The sequence below is a fragment of the Nicotiana sylvestris genome, chromosome 4 (assembly GCF_000393655.2).
Source record: "Nicotiana sylvestris chromosome 4, ASM39365v2, whole genome shotgun sequence".
NCBI lineage: Eukaryota > Viridiplantae > Streptophyta > Magnoliopsida > Solanales > Solanaceae > Nicotiana > Nicotiana sylvestris.
Genome location: NC_091060.1, coordinates 167,889,117 through 167,911,543, shown reverse-complemented (window position 1 = coordinate 167,911,543; position 22,427 = coordinate 167,889,117). Strand labels below are relative to the sequence as shown.

Here is a 22,427-nt window from a genome sequence, read left to right as displayed (position 1 = left end):
AAGTTTTTCTGTCCCTGACTTGGTGACAAAGAAACCTAACAACATCGAGGTAGGTCGTAAAAAGAAAAATACCCTCACGAAATATACTAACATTCCGAGAAAGCTTGTATTTTTATTTGTATTTGGTGTTTATACAAATCTAATAAATACATGACACGTGTTACATGTCTTTACAAACATGAGTATTATTAAATTATAATTAATTAATGCTCATTCTTACCTTAATTATTAACTTTTTCCTATTTCTATCCCTGTCCCAATGAGTCGAAACTAAAGCTCTTATTTTTTATTGAGTATAGTTCGAGTAAGCCTTGAATGAGGCCCCGAAAGCTTGATGCCAATAAACAAAGTTTTCTTCTAGCTATATATCTCCATTTAATTATAGTCATTAAATAAATAAAACTTTGACGAAGAACTAGTCGATTTGGTTCTTCAATCTGCATACTTTATGTGACTCCCCTTTCATTCCATACCCGGATGCTATCTCTATATATACCTCCTCGTGCGTGTCAAATAGTGGTGATGAATCACTCCCCCCCTCTTTTCTCTTTTTTCCCCTTTTTCGAATAAGCGAAGAAAGAGAAAGAGTAAAAAAAAAAGTGGATTATTCGATATTTGGGCTCAAGTTCAAATTCACTTGATAGTGATAAATTAGTAAATTAAACATAAACACCTGAATGCGCATAAGTTTTTATAGTGAAAATGGCGTGTAGTAGCCACTAAATAAGGGTGTATTTAATTTTTATCCACTATTTAAAATGCTTATAAAAAATAGCCACTACTAAGGGGGAAAAGACACAATTACCCTTTCTCTATTTCTTGTATAATCCCAAAATCGACGAAAACCCTTATTTCATTCGTTCAGAGTTCTGCGTTTCTTCATCTTCCTCGTATGCAAACTGCAATCTCAGTTAAACTTCTGCTCCTTCATCTTCTCCGTCATCTTCATCTTCATCTTCTCCGTCATCTTCTGTCCTTCATCTTCTTCGTCATCTTCTCCGTCATCTTCGTTTTTCTTTATTTGTAATTTGGTTCAATGCCATGTGAAGTATGTGTGAAATTTCAAAAATTAGCATTATATGTTGATTCAGTGTAGTATATTTTGTGTGATTCTGTTTTTGATAAAATTTTAGTGTGTGAAATTTAAAATGTGTTTGTGGTTGATTCAATATATTTGATTATGTAGGTATATTTCATAAATATAGTTGTAGAAATTCATAAGCTTACTGTGATTATGAATTTTCAGTTAACTGTGTTCATTAAATGTAAGGAAGAAACGACATTAAATTTTGTAGTTGGAATTCAAAGTTAAGGACTGATTGTCCTTAACTTTTGCACATGAAACTTGAAGTTAAGGACAAAATGTCCTTAACTTTGGATGTTGAAAGTATATGTTAAGGACTGTATTTCCTTAACCTATGCACTTACAATTTAAAGTTAAGGACTGATTGTCCTTAACTTTTGCACATGAAACTTGAAGTTAAGGACTAAGTGTCCTTAACTTTGGATGTTGAAAGTATAAGTTAAGGACTGTATTTCCTTAACCTTTGCATTTACAATTTAAAGTTAAGGACTTATTGTCCTTAACTTTTGCACATGAAACTTGAAGTTAAGGACTAAGTGTCCTTAACTTTGGAAGTTGAAAGTATAAGTTAAGGACTGTATTTCTTTAACGTTTGCACTTAAAATTTAAAGTTAAGGATTGTATTTGCTTAACTTTTAAACTTGAAATTTTAAGTTAAGTCCTAATCTTTGTTTGTTTTTCCTTCTTTTCTAGTGTTATAATGGAAGGCGATCATTTTTTTGATTTTGACGATTGGCGTAATTTTCTGGTATATTGGAAAGGAGATTTTCAATATAAGGAAACAATTAAAAGTTTTCTGTCGAATAGCCAATGGAAGAAATTGAGGGAAAGCATTTTTGGCAACTTCTTCAGATTACAAAGTGTGAAGTTCTCGGGTAAACTTATGCACTGTGTATTGCTTTCTGAAATTGTTAGTAATGAACCTGATTCGATGACCTTCAAGGTATTTGACCGCGATATTAAGTTTACTCGTGATGCATTCCATATTATTACTGGTTTGAAGTCTTATTCATCGCTTGACATGAAAGGTTTAAATGAGAAAGAGAATAGGCTTTTAAGAGTCTATTTCCCTAGAAAGGACAAAATTGAGTTGGCTGATTTGTATAGTTTTATTTTTAGTCGCCCACATGGTACAACTTCATCATTTGCTGGCAGTGATGATGATGCTTTGAAGTTGGCAACACTCTATTTTGTTGAGTCGGTTATTATGGGTCGGAGCAAATAATGAAAATTGTTGACGATGATGCACTTTGCGCTTCCTTCAACTGGGGCTCTCTTGCTTATGAGACGCTATTAAAATCATTGAAGAGTTGCTTGAAATTAAATGAGAATGATGTTCATAAGGAGAAAGAGAAAGAAAAAGATATTGATAGCTACACTTTAGTTGGCTTTCCTTTTGCGTTTTGTGTCTGGATTATGGAAGTACTTCCTATTTTCCAAGAGAAACAATTTGTGAACTTCAAAGAAGTTGGTTATCCTCGAATGTTATGTTATTCTGAAATGAAGTCTCCACAATTTGATGCTCTTTGTAGAAAATATTTCCATAATAAAAAAGTAAGTTAATGTAATTACTATCTCTTTTTTTGTTTATTTGTTTTAGTTATGTATACTTATGTTTAGTTTTTCTTATATAATAGGTGTTTAAGTTGATTGAGGTGTCACCCTTTATTCCCGTGGAAGAAGAAGATACACAGCCTCTTTGTGTGGAGGAGCCAGTTTCACAAGATCAAGGCTCAAGGTCTTCTTCCACACAATTTGACGAAGGCGTACTTAAGGAAATTGTTAGAGTATGTATTTCTGCCTTTTAATAGTATTAGTTTTTTATTTGATTATTTCTTGCTTACGAACACCTTTTTTTATATTATGTTTTTTGATTCAGAGATTATCAAAGAGTTTTAAGAAGGATTTGCAAGCAGAAGTTACCAGAGTTAATCAGAAAATTGCTGTATCAGAAAAAAAGATTGAGAACGAAATCAAGGTAATTTCAGTTAGTCCAACTTTAGGATTTTGTGTCCTTAAATTTTGAACTTGGAATTGAAAGATAAGGACTTCTTGTTCTTAACTTTTGAACTTTGAAATGAAACTTAAGGACATCATGTCCTTAAGTTTTGAACTTGGAATTCAAAGTTAAGGACTTCTTGTCCTTAACTTTTGAACTTGGAGTTCAAACTTAAGGATTGCATTTCCTTAAGTTTTGAACTTTAAGTTCAAACTTAAGGACTGCCTGTCCTTAAGTTTTAAACATGTCCTTCTCTTTGTAACTTAGTTGCTTTCTCAGGATTTAAAGAAAACTCTAGGATCAAAGCTTGATACTTTGATGAACATGTTTGGGAAAGCTGATCAGATGAACACAGATAGAGAATCTAGTGTTCCAATTAGAAAATATGGAGTTGATGATCATTGTCGTGCTACTGAGCGTACTGGCATATTCAACCAAGATGCAGGTGGTGTTGAACGTGATTATATGGATGTGCATGCAGAGGGTCAGTATGAAAGAGATTTTAGAGATGCACATCTAGATGATGAAACTGAAAATGTTACTGATATTGGGAAAGGTTAGTTATAGATTTTGATTTTTATTTTCGTTGAAATGTATATTCAATAGATTAATACATATAAACTATGCATGTGCATGCAGAAGTTTGTGGAGTGCCGGAGAAAATTTGTAGAGTTTGTGGATTGCAATCACAGGAGGATTTAACAAGTCCATTGGGGACAAGTGTCAGCGAGATTGTATGCAAATGCTTAGAAGGAACGTATGATCTCTCTACACCGCTGTCATACAAAGAAAAATTTGGAGTTCAAACTTGTGCCAGTCAAGGTTAGATAAAATTTTCATTATATATTGTATCTTTATTTCATTATATATTGTATCTTTTGAAGCAGCAAGCAAATAAGCTGAAGTGCAGTATCAAGAGAAAACTGGACTACAATCTCAAGACATAGGCAGAAGTGAGATTGGTTCCAAATCTATAGATGCAATATGTGATGATGATGATGTAGCTGGAATGATCTTGGATATTGCAAATGGTTAGGCAGTGCTTTTTAAATTTTATATATGTTTGTTTTAATTAAAGATTATTAACATGTTAGCTGTTGTAAATATTTTTGCAGAATCTTGTCAACAAGCATCTAAAGATCATGGTGAACAACTGCAAGATAAAGAAAATGTGGAATTGCAAGAAAAAGAAAATGCTGCACGCAATATTTTAGCTGAGTTGTCTCTTGAAAAAATACAAGAAGGTACTGTGGAGAAGACAGGTACTGATTGTGCCCTAATTATTATATGTACAATTGAAATTTTGTCTCTTCATTTGACCTGTTGCAGAAAACTAATATGAATATGTATATATATATATATATATATATATATATATATATATATATATATATATATATATATATATATATAGTGTCGCCAGCAGAGGAAAACAAAGAGGACACCAATGATGACAATCTTAACCAATATACAAGGAAAAGAAAGAGAGACAGTATTGGTTATGATGGTCCGTCATTTTCTCTTCTTACTCCTACTCCTCCAAGTATACAAATGGACATTGATGCGACTTTGACTATGGAGGGTGAAGGAAATGTTGAAGAAGAACTTGGTCGAGGTAAAAGGAACAAGAAGTTAAGCTGGCAGTTGAAATCTCCTTTTGATAAGGAAGGAAAAGCAGTAAGTTCCAAGGCAGACAATCAAAATACTCTGAAGAGTTCAGGTTGGATAAAATCAACCTATACTCGTAGGTGTATTTTTCATTATGCCAAAGAAGATGAAAAATTAGTGAAGAAATTCATTGTGTGGTTGGGCAAGGAGAAAAGGAGAGGTCGCAAAAAAGAGTAAGCCTCTTAATGTGTTTCACTACATCCTTAACTTCTGTGATTGTAAGACTAATTTTAGGACTAATTGTCCTTAACTTATAGATTCAAGTTTAAAACTTAAGGACTTCTTGTCCTTAAGTTTGAATTCAAAATTCATAAGCTAAGGACATGCAGTCCTTAAGTTTGAGTATCAAATTCAAAAGCTAAGGACACTTGGTCCTTAAGTTATAGATTAAAGTTTTCAAAATTCTAACTTGACATTTTCAAAATTTTCAGGGGACAAATTGATTAATATGCTGATGATAATAGTTTGAGGAAAAAACCATACAAATTGTATCATCAAAAAATCAGTAGCAAAATGTTTTTCCTTGAGCATTCAGATAGCAAATTTGTTCTTGATGATAAGGTTAGATAATTCACAAGGCATTTATTTTTTCTATTATTAATTTATCATTTTTTCATTATTTTATGACTGATTTGTTATTGATTTGTTTTATTTTTTGCCTTTTTATGAAGCATATTGACATTGCTCTCTATTTATCTGAGAAAGAAGGAATGCTACCACCCTCGCGATCATCCTTTTCGATGCACAACTACTGATGTTCTTTTTGATAATTATATGGCACTTGTGTATAAAGATTTCAGTGAAGATGCTAGTGATGAGTTTTGGTGTGCTGGTGATAATCAGTTATTTCTGACACCATATGTGTGGGGGGACAGCCGTAGATGTGGAATTGCATGGACTGAGGTTGACAAAATCTTTTTTCTATGTCGGCTTCCTTCAGAAGATGATGAAGCTGTGACACACTTTTTGTTGGGAGTATTGGACTTGAATCAAAAAAAGATTGATGTATATGATTCCATATACAGTGAGCCATATGAAGCAGGAATGAACTACATGCAAATGTATGCACGCATGATCCCCCATTTGCTAAAGTTCTCACAGTTTGACAAAAATCACAAGTCTTTTGGGAATGTCTTCAACAAATTTGATATACAGTGGCAAAGATCACCACACCAAACTGAATCGTACGTGTTATTATTTGTTATATTATTTATATGTACTTAAGATTTATTGTTTAATTCACTGCATATCTTACATTTCTCTTAGGACTGATTGTGGTGCATTCCTGATCAAATTTGCCGAGTTGCTAATGATTGGAAAGGACGTGCAGCAATTCCAACCCGAAGACATAAAAGACTTTCGAAAAGAACTTGCTGCAAATCTTTGGGCACATGGTGAATGGAAAAGAAATTCTGGTTATGATACTCCACCAGAAAATGTTGGTGATGATTATGAGAGTGAAAATGAAACATTCTGTCCAAAGGAGTTGTAAAGAAATTGTGGTGTTATTTTTGTATAAAATTGCTGTAAAGGTGACATCTGAATTATGCCAGTTTAGGATAGTTCTGAAATATTCTGTAAATTTGTGAAAAGGCACTTATATTTTGTTTTGTTGGCATAGCGTAATTTTTTGTAACAGCTATGCAAAATTACAATTTCAAAAGTTATGTCAAGGCATTTTGTTATTTATTTCGTTGTTTCTCTCAACTGTTGATTTGTCCATTGAGTTTGTTAGTATTTGTTCATGACTAAGTGTAAGTGAACTTCAAATTCAAAGTTAATGACCAAATGTCCTTAACTTTTGAACTTGAAATTCAAAGTTAAGGACCGACAGTCCTTAAGTATTGAACATGGGACTATAACTTAAGGACCTCATGACCTATGTCCTTAACGTTTGAACTTAAAATTCAAAGTTAAGGACAGACAGTCCTCAAGTTTTTAACATGGGACTATAACTTAAGGACCTCATGTCCTTAACGTTTGAACTTAAAATTTAAAGTTAAGGACAGACAGTCCTTAAGTTTTTAACTTGTATTTCAAACTTAAGGACTCCTGTAGTTAATGACAAACAGTCCTCAAGTTTTTAACATGGGACTATAACTTAAGGGCCTATGTCCTTAATGTTTGAACTTAATATTTAAAGTTAAGGACAGACAGTCCTTAAGTTTTTAACTTGTATTTCAAACTTAAGGACTCCGGTAGTTAATGACAAACAGTCCTCAAGTTTATAACATGGGACTATAACTTAAGGACCTATGTCCTTAACGTTTGAACTTAAAATTCAAAGTTAAGGACAGTCAGTCCTCAAGTTTTTAACTTGTATTTCAAACTTAAGGACTCCTGTAGTTAATGACAAACAGTCCTCAAGTTTTTAACATGGGGCTATAATTTAAGGACCTCATATCCTTAACGTTTGAACTTAAAATTCAAAGTTAAGGACAGACAGTCCTCAAGTTTTTAACATGGGACTATAACTTAAGGACGTCATGTCCTTAACTTTTGAACTTGAAATTCAAAGTTAAGGACAGACAGTCATTACGTTTTTAATATGGGACTATAACTTAAGGACCTCATGTCCTTAACGTTTGAACTTAAAATTTAAAGTTAAGGACAGACAGTCCTTAAGTTTTTAACATAAGACTATAACTTAAGGACCTCATGTCCTTAACTTTTGAACTTGAAATTCAAAGTTAAGGACACACAGTCATTACGTTTTCAAAATTTCAAGTTGAACTTACTGACTCCTGTTAATAACTTTTAATTGTTGAACTCAAAAGAAATTAAAAGAACGTAACAAGATATAAATATTGAAAATCTAGGCATCCGCTCAAATTAGAATAATAATGAATACAATCTATAGCAAAAACTTAAAAGAGTCGATAAACATAAGTGTATATTTCTACTCTTCTATGCTTTCTTGAAAATGGATGGAGTGCCGGAGAATATATACAAGCTGTTCTATTATGACCAATTCTTCTGCAACGACCACATTTGAATTTTATTTTTGATGGCTCGGTAGCAGGAATATGCCTTTTCTTTTGCCTTCTACCTGGTGGCACTTTGAAATCTGGAGGTTTAACAATTTGTGACTTAACACTCTCTGGTACAATCCATGAATCAGTGTGTCCTACGGGATGTATTTGTCTTTCATATGTTTTCAGCCAAGATTCCTTTAAGTACCAGTGCGAACAAAAGTCAGACTTCTTGATGTTTCTCTTCTCGATAGCTGCAATTGCATGTATTCATGGTAATTCATCAAGTTGAAATTGAAAACAATCACATGTTCTTTTGTTTAAGTCCACCAAGAAAGTTATTCCTTCTTCTTCAACTCTAGAGCGCCATGAATCAACAGGAAAGACCTTCAATGTTGAAAAATTATAAGTGAGTACATTATGTTAAAAAATGTCAAAATCATAATATAAACATAAAACATAATACTTACGTTCAAAGTAAATGCTACATCTATTCTGTTCTTCAATTCCTCCTCTACCCAACAAGAAACATCATAAAATGTTCCTTCTGCTTTATTTCTTCTTTCATAAACAATGTTGTAGCTTCACTTGAATAAAATCCATCATTCTTAGTATAGGCAGCTCCCTTGCTTCTAATAGCACTGAATTCATCGACTCAACTATATTTGTTGTGAGCATGTCATATCTTCGTTGTGGACTACAAGAACGTGCCCATCTTTCCGGTGGTTCTTCCATCAAGTAGTCATAAGTTTTCTTATCTACATTTGCAATATCTGACATGTATATGTCAAATTCTTTACGCTTGTATACTCTTGCAGCACTTTGGAAAAGTTTTATGACCTCACTTTTCACCTTTCTTCGCTTTAGGTTCTGCTCCAAATGATAGATGCAAATCCCATGATGGCTTTCAGGATATACCTTTACAATGCCATTTGCAATAGCTTGATGTCTGTCTGATAAAAAAATCAAATTCTCACGGCTCCTAATTGCATTGCGAAGATGACTAAAGTACCACTCATAGGAATTGTTGTTTTCAGATTCTGCTATTCCAAAGGCTAATGGGAAAATTTGGTTATTTGCATCTTTTGAAACTGAAATCGTTAAAACACCACGATATTTTGACTTCAAAAAAGTCGCATCAATAGCAATCACTGGTCTACAATGATTCCAATCAGCTATCGATGATCCATATGCGTAAAACATATAAAGAAACCTGAAAATACAATATAAAACAAGGTTAAAATACCCGAAGTTTAGGACAGTCCGTCCTTAACTTACATTTACAAGTTATAAAGTTAAGGACATGCTGTCCTTAACTTTTATTTCAAAGTTCAAAACTTAAGGACTGGAAGTCCTTAACTTTTAATTACAAGTTCAAAACTTAAGGATAGGCAGTCCTCAACTTCTGGTTATAACTCAAAAAGTTAACAAGGCTAAAGACAGCATGTCCTAAATTGTTTACCTGTTGTTGTCGTCTATCTTTATGTTAGTATAAGTTCCCGGGTTTTTACTTGTCATCATATACAAGTATGAACACAATAATTCATAATTTTCTTCGGGACTTCCTCTTATTAAAGCGGAAGCATGTTGAATAGCACGCCACGCCTTGTGATATCCAATGTCTAGTCCATGCAATTTTTGCATCTCTGCCATGACAAAAGCTGGTGTAACTTCAAATCTTGGGTCCCGAAGATTATCGATAATGTAACCACTAATCAACTTTGAAGTAGCATGCCTTTGATCTGCTTTCCTAGTGTTAACAGAGCAGTCATGCTTTTTCTCAAGCTTTACTATCTTGAATAATGTTGAGTCTTTAATTCTGAAAGCACGCACACACCAACGACACCTATCATCATTGCATGTCAACGAATATCTTGTTGAGCTTGATCTAACAACTTTGAATTCAAAATGTCCTTTGATTGCTACATTAGAAAAACAATTAATTATGCTCTTCTTCTTGTCAAATACTGATCCGACTTTTATTTGATCCAAAGAAGCATTTTCTCTTAATATCGTAGTTGGGGATTCTTTTTGTTTCAAATTTGATCTTCGTTTAGTTATTTGAGTGCAGGTTTTGTCAGCAACTACTTCGATTACCGGTGCACTCTCTAAGACTTGAATACCCAAAGCTTGTTCGTTGTCAATCTCTATAATGCTTTGTCCTTCTACTTGAATAGAATCAAATGTTTGATGCACCTCTTCATTTAATGGTTGAGCTTCAACCATATCTACTTCAACTATCTGTTGGCATCGCTCTTGATTGTCATGTTGAGTTTTTGTGTTGGCATGTTCATTGCTTGTTGATGCAAAAACTCTTTCCGAAATATCAACTATGAAACGACAGCTCTTGAAGAGTGAATGAGTTTTTAGCAACTCTATACATGTGTGAAGATCTAAATTTTTGGATACAAGCATTCCTTTTCTTGTTCCAAGGTTGATATCAAACCATATCACTATTTCAAACTTTTCACTATCCAATTCAATAAGCTCAAAAATCTGTTTAACAAAATCTTCAAACTGAATTGACTCAGGTGCTACTAAGCGTACTGGCATATTCAACCAAGATGCAGGTGGTGTTGAACGTGATTATATGGATGTGCATGCAAAGGGTCAGTATGAAAGAGAATTTAGAGATGCACATCTAGATGATGAAACTGAAAATGTTACTAATATTGGGAAAGGTTAGTTATAGATTTTGATTTTTATTTTCGTTGAAATGTATATTCAATAGATTAATACATATAAACTATGCATGTGCATGCAGAAGTTTGTGGAGTGCCGGAGAAAATTTGTAGAGTTTGTGGTTGCAATCACAGGAGGATTTAACAAGTCTATTGGGGACAAGTGTCAGCGAGATTGTATGCAAATGCTTAGAAGGAACGTATGATCTCTCTACACCGCTGTCATACAAAGAAAAATTTGTAGTTCAAACTTGTGCCAGTCAAGGTTATATAAAATTTTTATTATATATTGTATCTTTATTTCATTATATATTGTATCTTTTGAAGCAGCAAGCAAAGAAGCTGGAGTGCAGTATCAAGAGAAAACTAGACTACAATCTCAAGACATAGGCAGAAGTGAGATTGGTTCCAAATCTATAGATGCAATATGTGATGATGATGATGTAGCTGGAATGATCTTGGATATTGCAAATGGTTAGGCAGTGCTTTTTTAATTTTATATATGTTTGTTTTAATTAAAGATTATTAACATGTTAGCTGTTGTAAATATTTTTGCAGAATCTTGTCAACAAGCATCTAAAGATCATGGTGAACAACTGCAAGATAAAGAAAATGTGGAATTGCAAGAAAAAGAAAATGCTACACGCAATATTTTAGCTGAGTTGTCTCTTGAAAAAACACAAGAAGGTACTGTGGAGAAGACATGTACTGATTGTGCCCTAATTATTATATGTACAATTGAAATTTTGTCTCTTCATTTGACCTGTTGCAGAAAACTAATATGAATATGTATATATTTATATATATAGTGTCGCCAGCAGAGGAAAACAAAGAGGACACCAATGATGACAATCTTAACCAATATACAAGGAAAAGAAAGAGAGACAGTATTGGTTATGATGGTCCGTCATTTTCTCTTCTTACTCCTACTCCTCCAAGTATACAAATGGACATTGATGCGACTTTGACTATGGAGGGTGAAGGAAATGTTGAAGAAGAACTTGGTCGAGGTAAAAGGAACAAGAAGTTAAGCTGGCAGTTGAAATCTCCTTTTGATAAGGAAGGAAAAGCAGTAAGTTCCAAGGCAGACAATCAAAATACTCTGAAGAGTTCAGGTTGGATAAAATCAACCTATACTCGTAGGTGTATTTTTCATTATGCCAAAGAAGATGAAAAATTAGTGAAGAAATTCATTGTGTGGTTGGGCAAGGAGAAAAGGAGAGGTCGCAAAAAAGAGTAAGTCTCTTAATGTGTTTCACTACATCCTTAACTTCTGTGATTGTAAGACTAATTTTAGGACTAACTGTCCTTAACTTATAGATTCAAGTTTAAAACTTAAGGACTTCTTGTCCTTAAGTTTGAATTCAAAATTCATAAGCTAAGGACATGCAGTCCTTAAGTTTGAGTATCAAATTCAAAAGCTAAGGACACTTGGTCCTTAAGTTATAGATTAAAGTTTTCAAAATTCTAACTTGACATTTTCAAAATTTTCAGGGGACAAATTGATTAATATGCTGATGATAATAGTTTGAGGAAAAAACCATACAAATTGTATCATCAAAAAATCAGTAGCAAAATATTTTTCCTTGAGCTTTCAGATAGCAAATTTGTTCTTGATGATAAGGTTAGATAATTCACAAGGCATTTATTTTTTCTATTATTAATTTATCATTTTTTCATTATTTTATGACTGATTTGTTATTGATTTGTTTTATTTTTTGCCTTTTTATGAAGCATATTGACATTGCTCGCGATCATCCTTTTCGATGCACAACTACTGATGTTCTTTTTGATAATTATATGGCACTTGTGTATAAAGATTTCAGTGAAGATGCTAGTGATGAGTTTTGGTGTGCTGGTGATAATCAGTTATTTCTGACACCATATGTGTGGGGGGACAGCCGTAGATGTGGAATTGCATGGACTGAGGTTGACAAAATCTTTTTTCCATGTCGGCTTCCTTCAGAAGATGATGAAGTTGTGACACACTTTTTGTTGGGAGTATTGGACTTGAATCAAAAAAAGATTGATGTATATGATTCCATATACAGTGAGCCATATGAAGCAGGAATGAACTACATGCAAATGTATGCACGCATGATCCCCCATTTGCTAAAGTTCTCACAGTTTGACAAAAATCACAAGTCTTTTGGGAATGTCTTCAACAAATTTGATATACAGTGGCAAAGATCACCACACCAAACTGGATCGTACGTGTTATTATTTGTTATATTATTTATATGTACTTAAGATTTATTGTTTAATTCACTGCATATCTTACATTTCTCTTAGGACTGATTGTGGTGCATTTCTGATCAAATTTGCCGAGTTGCTGATGATTGGAAAGGACGTGCAACAATTCCAACCCGAAGACATAAAAGACTTTCGAAAAGAACTTGCTGCAAATCTTTGGGCACATGGTGAATGGAAAAGAAATTCTGGTTATGATACTCCACCAGAAAATGTTGGTGATGATTATGAGAGTGAAAATGAAACATTCTGTCCAAAGGAGTTGTAAAGAAATTGTGGTGTTATTTTTGTATAAAATTGCTGTAAAGGTGACATCTGAATTATGCCAGTTTAGGATAGTTCTGAAATATTCTGTAAATTTGTGAAAAGGCACTTATATTTTGTTTTGTTGGCATAGCGTAATTTTTTGTAACAGCTATGCAAAATTACAATTTCAAAAGTTATGTCAAGGCATTTTGTTATTTATTTCGTTGTTTCTCTCAACTGTTGATTTGTCCATTGAGTTTGTTAGTATTTGTTCATGACTAAGTGTAAGTGAACTTCAAATTCAAAGTTAATGACCAAATGTCCTTAACTTTTGAACTTGAAATTCAAAGTTAAGGACCGACAGTCCTTAAGTTTTGAACATGGGACTATAACTTAAGGACCTCATGTCCTTAACTTTTTAACTTGTATTTCAAACTTAAGGACTCCTGTAGTTAATGACAAACAGTCCTCAAGTTTTTAACATGGGACTATAACTTAAGGACCTCATGTCCTTAACGTTTGAACTTAAAATTTAAAGTTAAGGACAGACAGTCCTTAAGTTTTTAACTTGTATTTCAAACTTAAGGACTCCTGTAGTTAATGACAAACAGTCCTCAAGTTTTTAACATGGGACTATAACTTAAGGACCTATGTCCTTAACGTTTGAACTTAAAATTCAAAGTTAAGGACAGACAGTCCTCAAGTTTTTAACATGGGACTATAACTTAAGGACCTCATGTCCTTAACGTTTGAACTTAAAATTTAAAGTTAAGGACAGACAGTCCTTAAGTTTTTAACTTGTATTTCAAACTTAAGGACTCCTGTAGTTAATGACAAACAGTCCTCAAGTTTTTAACATGGGACTATAACTTAAGGACCTATGTCCTTAACGTTTGAACTTAAAATTTAAAGTTAAGGAGAGACAGTCCTTAAGTTTTTAACTTGTATTTCAAACTTAAGGACTCCTATAGTTAATGACAAATAGTCCTCAAGTTTTTAACATGGGACTATAACTTAAGGACCTATGTCCTTAACGTTTGAACTTAAAATTCAAAGTTAAGGACAGACAGTCCTCAAGTTTTTAACTTGTATTTCAAACTTAAGGACTCCTGTAGTTAATGACAAACAGTCCTCAAGTTTTTAACATGGGACTATAACTTAAGGACCTATGTCCTTAACGTTTGAACTTAAAATTCAAAGTTAAGGACAGACAGTCCTCAAGTTTTTAACATGGGACTATAACTTAAGGACCTCATGTCCTTAACGTTTGAACTTAAAATTTAAAGTTAAGGACAGACAGTCCTTAAGTTTTTAACTTGTATTTCAAACTTAAGGACTCCTGTAGTTAATGACAAACAGTCCTCAAGTTTTTAACATGGGACTATAACTTAAGGACCTATGTCCTTAACGTTTGAACTTAAAATTCAAAGTTAAGGACAGACAATCCTCAAGTTTTTAACATGGGACTATAACTTAAGGACCTCATGTCCTTAACGTTTGAACTTAAAATTTAAAGTTAAGGACAGACAATCCTTAAGTTTTTAACTTGTATTTCAAACTTAAGGACTCCTGTAGTTAATGACTAACAGTCCTCAAGTTTTTAACATGGGACTATAACTTAAGGACCTATGTCCTTAACGTTTGAACTTAAAATTTAAAGTTAAGGACAGACAGTCCTTAAGTTTTTAACTTGTATTTCAAACTTAAGGACTCCTATAGTTAATGACAAATAGTCCTCAAGTTTTTAACATGGGACTATAACTTAAGGACCTATGTCCTTAACGTTTGAACTTAAAATTCAAAGTTAAGGACAGACAGTCCTCAAGTTTTTAACTTGTATTTCAAACTTAAGGACTCCTGTAGTTAATGACAAACAGTATTCAAGTTTTTAACATGAGACTATAACTTAAGGACCTATGTCCTTAACGTTTGAACTTAAAATTCAAAGTTAAGGACAGACAGTCCTCAAGTTTTTAACATGGGACTATAACTTAAGGACCTCATGTCCTTAACGTTTGAACTTAAAATTTAAAGTTAAGGACAGACAGTCCTTAAGTTTTTAACTTGTATTTCAAACTTAAGGACTCTTGTAGTTAATGACAAACAGTCCTCAAGTTTTTAACATGGGACTATAACTTAAGGACCTATGTCCTTAACGTTTGAACTTAAAATTCAAAGTTAAGGACAGACAATCCTTAGGTATTTAACTTGTATTTCAAACTTAAGGACTCCTGTAGTTAATGACAAACAGTCTTCAAGTTTTTAACATGGGACTATAACTTAAGGACCTCATATCCTTAACTTTTGAACTTGAAATTCAAAGTTAAGGATAGACAGTCCTTAAGTTTTTAACATGGGACTATAACTTAAGGACCTCATGTCCTTAACTTTTGAACTTGAAATTCAAAGTTAAGGACAGACAGTCATTACGTTTTTAATATGGGACTATAACTTAAGGACCTCATGTCCTTAACATTTGAACTTAAAATTCAAAGTTAAGGACAAACAGTCCTTAAGTTTTTAACATAAGACTATAACTTAAGGACCTCATGTCCTTAACTTTTGAACTTGAAATTCAAAGTTAAGGACAGACAGTCATTACGTTTTCAAAATTGCAAGTTGAACTTACTGACTCCTGTTAATAACTTTTAATTGTTGAACTCAAAAGAAATTAAAAGAACGTAACAAGATATAAATATTGAAAATCTAGGCATCCGCTCAAATTAGAATAATAATGAATACAATCTATAGCAAAAACTTAAAAGAGTCGATAAACATAAGTGCATATTTCTACTCTTCTCTATGCTTTCTTGAAAATGGATGGAGTGCCGGAGAATATATACAAGCTGTTCTATTATGACCAATTCTTCTGCAACGACCACATTTGAATTTGATTTTTGATGGCTCGGTAGCAGGAATATGCCTTTTCTTTTGCCTTCTACCTGGTGGCACTTTGAAATCTAGAGGTTTAACAATTTGTGACTTAACACTCTCTGGTACAATCCATAAATCAGTATGTCCTACAGGATGTATTTGTCTTTCATATGTTTTCAGCCAAGATTCCTTTAAGTACCAGTGCGAACAAAAGTTAGACTTCTTGATGTTTCTCTTCTCGATAGCTGCAATTGCATGTATGCATGGTAATTCATCAAGTTGAAATTGAAAACAATCACATGTTCTTTTGTTTAAGTCCACCAAGAAAGTTATTCCTTCTTCTTCAACTCTAGAACGCCATGAATCAACAGGGAAGACCTTCAATGTTGAAAAATTATAAGTGAGTACATTATGTTAAAAAATGTCAAAATCATAATATAAACATAAAACATAATACTTACGTTCAAAGTAAATGCTAAATCTATTCTGTTCTTCAATTCCTCCTCTACCCAACAAGAAACATCATAAAATGTTCCTTCTGCTTTATTTCTTCTTTCATAAAACCAATGTTGTAGCTTCACTTGAATGAAATCCATCATTCTTAGTATAGGCAGCTCCCTTGCTTCTAATAGCACTGAATTCATCGACTCAACTATATTTGTTGTGAGCATGTCATATCTTCGTTGTGGACTACAAGAACGTGCCCATCTTTCTGGTGGTTCTTCCATCAAGTAGTCATAAGTTTTCTTATCTACATTTGTAATATCTGACATGTATATGTCAAATTCTTTACGCTTGTATACTCTTGCAGCACTTTGGAAATGTTTTATGACCTCACTTTTCACCTTTCTTCGCTTTAGGTTCTGCTCCAAATGATAGATGCAAATCCCATGATGGCTTTTAGGATATACCTTTACAATGCCATTTGCAATAGCTTGATGCCTATCTGATAAAAAAATCAAATTCTCACGGCTCCCAATTGCATTGCGAAGCTGACTAAAGTACCACTCATAGGAATTGTTGTTTTCAGATTCTGCTATTCCAAAGGCTAATGAGAAAATTTGATTATTTGCATCTTTTGAAACTGAAATCATTAAAACACCACGATATTTTGACTTCAAAAAGTTGCATCAATAGCAATCACTGGTCTACAATGATTCCAACCAGCTATCGATGATCCATATGCGTAAAACATATAAAGAAACCTGAAAATACAATATAAAACAAGGTTAAAATACCCGAAGTTTAGGACAGTCAGTCCTTAACTTACATTTACAAGTTATAAAGTTAAGGACATGTTGTCCTTAACTTTTATTTCAAAGTTCAAAACTTAAGGATAGGCAGTCCTCAACTTCTGGTTATAACTCAAAAGTTAACAAGGCTAAAGACAGCATGTCCTAAATTGTTTACCTGTTGTTGTCGTCTATCTTTATGTTAGTATAAGTTCCCGGGTTTTTACTTGTCATCATATACAAGTATGAACACAATAATTCATAATTTTCTTCGGGACTTCCTCTTATTAAAGCGGAAGCATGTTGAATAGCACGCCACGCCTTGTGATATCCAATGTCTAGTCCATGCAATTTTTGCATCTCTGCCATGACAAAAGCTGGTGTAACTTCAAATCTTGGGTCCCGAAGATTATCGATAATGTAACCACTAATCAACTTTGAAGTAGCATGCCTTTGATCTGCTTTCCTAGTGTTAACAGAGCAGTCATGCTTTTTCTCAAGCTTTACTATCTTGAATAATGTTGAGTCTTTAATTCTGAAAGCACGCACACACCAACGACACCTATCATCATTGCATGTCAACGAATATATTGTTGAGCTTGATCTAAAAACTTTGAATTCAAAATGTCCTTTGATTGCTACATTAGAAAAACAATTAATTATGCTCTTCTTCTTGTCAAATACTGATCCGACTTTTATTTGATCCAAAGAAGCATTTTCTCTTAATATCGTAGTTGGGGATTCTTTTTGTTTCAAATTTGATCTTCGTTTAGTTATTTGAGTGCAGGTTTTGTCAGCAACTACTTCGATTACCGGTGCACTCTCTAAGACTTGAATACCCAAAGCTTGTTCGTTGTCAATCTCCATAATGCTTTGTCCTTCTACTTGAATAGAATCAAATGTTTGATGCACCTCTTCATTTAATGGTTGAGCTTCAACCATATCTACTTCAACTATCTGTTGGCATCGCTCTTGATTGTCATGTTGAGTTTTTGTGTTGGCATGTTCATTGCTTGTTGATGCAAAAACTCTTTCCGAAATATCAACTATGAAACGACAGCTCTTGAAGAGTGAATGAGTTTTTAGCAACTCTATACATGTGTGAAGATCTAAATCTTTGGATACAAGCATTCTTTTGCTTGTTCCAAGGTTGATATCAAACCATATCACTATTTCAAACTTTTCACTATCCAATTCAATAAGCTCAAAAATCTGTTTAACAAAATCTTCAAACTGAATTGACTCAGGTGCTAGGAAAAGCTTTGTTTGATGATCAAGATATTTATAGTCTTCAGTCCATCTACCATTAAAAGCAACTATTATGCATATTGTTTCCATCCTACAAGTCAAGAGAATGGGAAACAAAGGACATACGTTATAAAGCAATCCTTGTAGAATTAAGAACAGGTGTACTGTAAGTGCAAGACCAAGATAAGGACTGTCTGTCCTTAACATTTAAACATGTAATTAAAGTTAAGGACTGCCAGTCCTTAACATTTAAACATGTAATTAAAGTTAAGAACTGTCAGTCCTTTAACATTTAAACATGTAATTAAAGTTAAGAACTGCCAGTCCTTAACATTTAAACATGGAATTAAATGTTAAGGACTGCCAGTCCTTAAGTTTTAAACATGGAATTAAAAGTTATGGACTGTCAGTCCTTAACTTTTGAACCAGAAATTAAAAGCTAAGGGCTGTCTGTCCTTTAACATTTAAACATGGAATTAAAAGTTAAGGACTGTCAGTCCTTAAGTTTTAAACATGGAATTAAAACTTAAGGATTGCTAGTCCTTAACTTTTGAACCAGAAATTAAAAGCTAAGGACTGTCTGCCCTTTAACATTTTAACATTGAATTAAAAGTTAAGGATTGTCAGTCCTTAACATTTAAACATGGAATTAAAACTTAAGGATTTCTAGTCCTTAACTTTTGAACCAGAAATTAAAAGCTAAGGACTGTCTGTCCTTTAACATTTAAACATGGAATTAAAATTAAAAGTTAAGGACTGCCAATCCTTAACATTTAAACATGGAATTAAAAGTTAAGGACTACCAGTCCTTAACTTTTGAACCAGAAATTAAAAGCTAAGGATTGCCTGTCCTTTAACATTTAAACATGGAATTAAAAGTTAAGGACTGCCAGTCCTTAAGTTTTAAACATGGAATTAAAACTTAAGGATTGCTAGTCCTTAACTTTTGAACCAGAAATTAAAAGCTAAGGACTGTCTGTCCTTTAACATTTAAACATGGAATTAAAAGTTAAGGACTGTCAGTCCTTAACATTTAGACATGGAATTAAAACTTAAGGATTTCTAGTCCTTAACTTTTGAACCAGAAATTAAAAGCTAAGGAATGTCTGTCCTTTAACATTTAAACATGGAATTAAAATTAAAAGTTAAGGACTGTCAGTCCTTAAGTTTTAAACATGGAATTAAAAGTTAAGGACTACCAGTCCTTAACTTTTGAACCAGAAATTAAAAGCTAAGGACTGCTTGTCCTTTAACATTTAAACATGGAATTAAAAGTTAAGGACTGCTAGTCCTTAACATTTAAACATGTATTTAAGAGTTAAGGACTGACATATTTAAGAGTTGTCAGTCCTTAACATTTGAACCAGAAATTAAAACATACAATTTGAAACTCAAGTTACAGGACTTTGTATACAGAAGAACAACAACAAAGTGAAGGACATTTTGTCCTTAAGTTTTTTTTATTCAATTTGCAAAATGAGGCCAGTAGAATCAAAGTTAAGGACATAGTGTTCTTATTTTTTTGAATTCAATTTCTAAAATGAAGACACTATGTCCGGAATACAGAATTATCATAGGAGGCGGTGTCTATAAATTTATCAATCCAGAAATTCAAAAAAATCAAATTCTTATCTAATATATAATCAAATCAATACAGATCTAAAAAAGTATAACTATAGCGAAATAAAAATTGATAGAAACACATGAAATTACAACTTACTGTTTATCTATGTTGTTTTTTTGGATTAGATTGCTGAATTTTTGAAATCGGGAAGAGAAATGGTGGTTCGTCCTCAGTTGATCGCCGCTGCTGCTGTTGCTCGCTTCTTCTCTTTGTGTAACTGCTACTTGTGTTGATAGCGTATGTATAAGTTATACCAGAAGTGTATTTTCGTCCAGTCAGGTATAAGTTTTTTAAAAGGAATGGCTAAAGTCTAAATACATTGAAAATAGTGGCTTTAAAATAAAAGCCACAGCTTTTAGTGGCTATTTGTGCCATTCGCCCGTTTTTATATTGCATGACGTATCCGAGAGCATTTTGAAAAAAAAATTCACAACTCTGAATAGCTGAACTACTTATCTTCCAACGGCAGAGTTTCAACCATAAGAAAACTTACGATATAAAAAAAAATGAGAACCATGAAAATTCCATGTGGATGAAACAAAAAACTAATAGCATTCAACTTTTGAGAACCACAAATTTTCTACGTTGAAACAATCGTTTTGAATTTAAGACCAAGCACATAATTTTTATTATATTCAGTAAATGATAGTGACGTCCATTAACAGCTTGTTTGGATGGTTGTTACCGGTTAATTATATCGTATCATATTATTATTTTAAATATAATATTTATTTTGATTGTTACTTAAATTTTATTATATCGTATTGTTAAATTTGTTGTTACGTAACGATGAAATATGACACTTTATGTAACGACCGATTTGGTGTGGTCGCGTCATTTTCTTGTGTTTTTCTCTTAATCTCAACCTTTATTATTATAAAATAATTTTATTTTATCATTTATCCTACCTTTTTATATATGTATCATAATTTTTCTTTATAATATTGCACGTTTATTCATCATATTACTGGTGCGTGATACCATGAAATGACGGTAAAACTACACAATCCATCTAGATAATGTAATCATCAAACGATACAGTACAGTACAATATAATATAATACGATACATTATGAAACGATATGTAACAACTATCCAAACAAGTTGTTAACTACAGACAAGTACTAAAATTCTAGATAGACTCTCAAGTTATAGTCTTCTGTTTAATTATGGATAAGTAAAAGTAAAATGCAATGAAAGCAATTATTTTTCTAATATTTAAGACTTTGAAATAAACTAAAATTTATTATTAAATCTTTCCTTATTTGAATTATGTAAAAAGTCCTAATATGTAGGACTTTAAAATTCATTAAGATTTGACCTTATATAAATTTATACCTCCTTATATTAATATAACTGTAACATCTTCTATATTAATTTTTTAATATTTAATACTTGAAATCAACAAAGAAATATCCCTGAAATCCTATGTGAATAAAAAAATGTTTGAAAAATATGTCCAAAATTTTAGCATAAACATGGAAGTCAATTAGTGATAGGATTTTAATGCACATGATTCTCGGATTCTATGACTTTTTTTTAAAGAAATTCTAGAAATTTATTATTTATCTTTTCTCATCACGAAAGTTCTATTTGAAAATTAAAGTATCTTTTATCTTCAGCTGTTACATGATATTGCTGCTTTTTTGCACTTATTTGCATGATTTTATCACATAGTCTAATTTTTTGTCTTGATCAATATTTTCATAGTTGCATGAGAAGTTTCTTTCCAATACTTTGATTAATTAATTTTCTTAGAGATGAGTGGTTTAACATCACTTTTCTAACACTACTTGATCACAATACTTTAAATTTAATGTATAAATATTCATGCAGATTGTGTACATATTAATTTTTTAACTGATTTAACAAAATAACTCTTTGAATCAATTAATTTGTTAAAGAATCAATTTTTTTTTTTTTTTTTACAAATTCATCATATAAGTAATTACAAAACTTTAGTGTGCATAAATTTATTTATGTAAGAGGAGCATTGAATATTAAAGAAATAAAAAAAATAGAGCAACATTAGTTACAATATAGTATTGAGAGTTGGTTACACGCGCAAAGCGCGTACCCTAAGGCTAGTAGAAAAAATAGCACGAGCTAGCCAGTTTTCAGACTGATAATTGAAAATTAGTCAGCATTTGCAAAGTCATTGAAAAATAATCATTATTTTGCTGAAACACGGAAAGTTCCAGCATAATGTGTTGGATCATAGAGCTACTTCATATAAACTTCCAGCATATTATATTGGAAAGCACACAGAAAGTTCTAGCATAATATGCTGGATTATGGAGCTCATGCGTATAAACTTTCAATATATTGTGTTGGAACTGCTACACATTATGAAATTCATGTGCTGGAATTTCATATGTAAAAAAATTGAACTCCAACATATTATACTGAAATTTGTGTTTCTATTCAGATTTTACCTTTATCTGAAAAATGACTAAATTTTGGGTACTTTTATAATTGTGGCTATTTTTCAATTACCAGTTGTAAATCTGGCTATTTTTAATTCCCCCAAATTAATACCAACACAAATT

General features: G+C 32.4%; 5 protein-coding genes across 6 annotated transcripts; 3 read left to right on the top strand and 2 right to left on the bottom strand.

Moving 5' to 3' along the window:
• Window positions 1-2,463: 2,463 nt before the first annotated feature.
• Window positions 2,464-5,281, top strand: LOC138889083 (uncharacterized). Of its 2 annotated transcripts, XM_070171642.1 has the most exons (8): window positions 2,464-2,638; window positions 2,722-2,871; window positions 2,964-3,062; window positions 3,363-3,639; window positions 3,723-4,114; window positions 4,199-4,345; window positions 4,498-4,924; window positions 5,183-5,281. In XM_070171642.1, the coding sequence occupies exons 1-5, from the start codon at window positions 2,501-2,503 to the stop codon at window positions 3,908-3,910; spliced, it is 852 nt and encodes a 283-aa protein (XP_070027743.1). In that variant the 5' UTR covers window positions 2,464-2,500; the 3' UTR covers window positions 3,911-4,114; window positions 4,199-4,345; window positions 4,498-4,924; window positions 5,183-5,281. The 2 variants fall into 2 exon arrangements, with proteins under 2 accessions (XP_070027743.1, XP_070027744.1); XM_070171643.1 differs by lacking the exon at window positions 5,183-5,281 and having other exon boundaries at window positions 4,498-4,925.
• A 170-nt stretch (window positions 5,282-5,451) lies between these two features.
• On the top strand, window positions 5,452-6,443 carry LOC138889082 (uncharacterized). The gene is made up of 2 exons (XM_070171641.1): window positions 5,452-5,935; window positions 6,018-6,443. Exons 1-2 carry the CDS (start codon window positions 5,526-5,528, stop codon window positions 6,241-6,243), a joined length of 636 nt encoding a protein of 211 aa, XP_070027742.1. The 5' UTR covers window positions 5,452-5,525; the 3' UTR covers window positions 6,244-6,443.
• Window positions 6,444-8,287: 1,844 nt separating this feature from the next.
• LOC104248114 (uncharacterized) lies at window positions 8,288-10,276 on the bottom strand. Its single transcript, XM_009804302.2, has 2 exons — window positions 9,186-10,276; window positions 8,288-8,936 (listed from the first exon to the last, which is right to left on the bottom strand). The coding sequence occupies exons 1-2, from the start codon at window positions 10,274-10,276 to the stop codon at window positions 8,288-8,290; spliced, it is 1,740 nt and encodes a 579-aa protein (XP_009802604.2).
• Window positions 10,277-10,313: 37 nt separating this feature from the next.
• LOC138890494 (uncharacterized) lies at window positions 10,314-12,015 on the top strand. The gene is made up of 7 exons (XM_070173884.1): window positions 10,314-10,404; window positions 10,488-10,498; window positions 10,540-10,669; window positions 10,735-10,878; window positions 10,963-11,091; window positions 11,214-11,640; window positions 11,899-12,015. Exons 1-7 carry the CDS (start codon window positions 10,314-10,316, stop codon window positions 11,912-11,914), a joined length of 948 nt encoding a protein of 315 aa, XP_070029985.1. The 3' UTR covers window positions 11,915-12,015.
• Window positions 12,016-16,891: 4,876 nt separating this feature from the next.
• On the bottom strand, window positions 16,892-18,461 carry LOC138890493 (uncharacterized). The gene is made up of 2 exons (XM_070173883.1): window positions 17,185-18,461; window positions 16,892-16,979 (listed from the first exon to the last, which is right to left on the bottom strand). The coding sequence occupies exons 1-2, from the start codon at window positions 18,459-18,461 to the stop codon at window positions 16,892-16,894; spliced, it is 1,365 nt and encodes a 454-aa protein (XP_070029984.1).
• Between the last annotated feature and the right edge of the window lie 3,966 nt (window positions 18,462-22,427).

What these genes read in the sequence shown, in the direction of transcription:
- LOC138889083 (XM_070171642.1), top strand. Translation starts at nt 2,501, where the DNA reads ATGGAAGTACTTCCTATTTTCCAAGAGAAACAATTTGTGAACTTCAAA. An exon ending in AATATTTCCATAATAAAAAA is followed by an intron (nt 2,639 to 2,721) that starts GTAAGTTAATGT and finishes CTTATATAATAG; the next exon opens with GTGTTTAAGTTGATTGAGGT. An exon ending in AGATTGAGAACGAAATCAAG is followed by an intron (nt 3,063 to 3,362) that starts GTAATTTCAGTT and finishes TTGCTTTCTCAG; the next exon opens with GATTTAAAGAAAACTCTAGG.
- LOC104248114 (XM_009804302.2), bottom strand. Translation starts at nt 10,276, where the DNA reads ATGCCAGTACGCTTAGTAGCACCTGAGTCAATTCAGTTTGAAGATTTT. An exon ending in AAGATAGACGACAACAACAG is followed by an intron (nt 8,937 to 9,185) that starts GTAAACAATTTA and finishes TTGTATTTTCAG; the next exon opens with GTTTCTTTATATGTTTTACG.
- LOC138890493 (XM_070173883.1), bottom strand. Translation starts at nt 18,461, where the DNA reads ATGTTAAGGACAGACAGTCCTTATCTTGGTCTTGCACTTACAGTACAC. An exon ending in AAGATAGACGACAACAACAG is followed by an intron (nt 16,980 to 17,184) that starts GTAAACAATTTA and finishes TTGTATTTTCAG; the next exon opens with GTTTCTTTATATGTTTTACG.
- LOC138889082 (XM_070171641.1), top strand. Translation starts at nt 5,526, where the DNA reads ATGGCACTTGTGTATAAAGATTTCAGTGAAGATGCTAGTGATGAGTTT. An exon ending in TCACCACACCAAACTGAATC is followed by an intron (nt 5,936 to 6,017) that starts GTACGTGTTATT and finishes CATTTCTCTTAG; the next exon opens with GACTGATTGTGGTGCATTCC.
- LOC138890494 (XM_070173884.1), top strand. Translation starts at nt 10,314, where the DNA reads ATGGATGTGCATGCAAAGGGTCAGTATGAAAGAGAATTTAGAGATGCA. An exon ending in TCAAACTTGTGCCAGTCAAG is followed by an intron (nt 10,670 to 10,734) that starts GTTATATAAAAT and finishes CTTTTGAAGCAG; the next exon opens with CAAGCAAAGAAGCTGGAGTG. An exon ending in GATCTTGGATATTGCAAATG is followed by an intron (nt 10,879 to 10,962) that starts GTTAGGCAGTGC and finishes ATATTTTTGCAG; the next exon opens with AATCTTGTCAACAAGCATCT.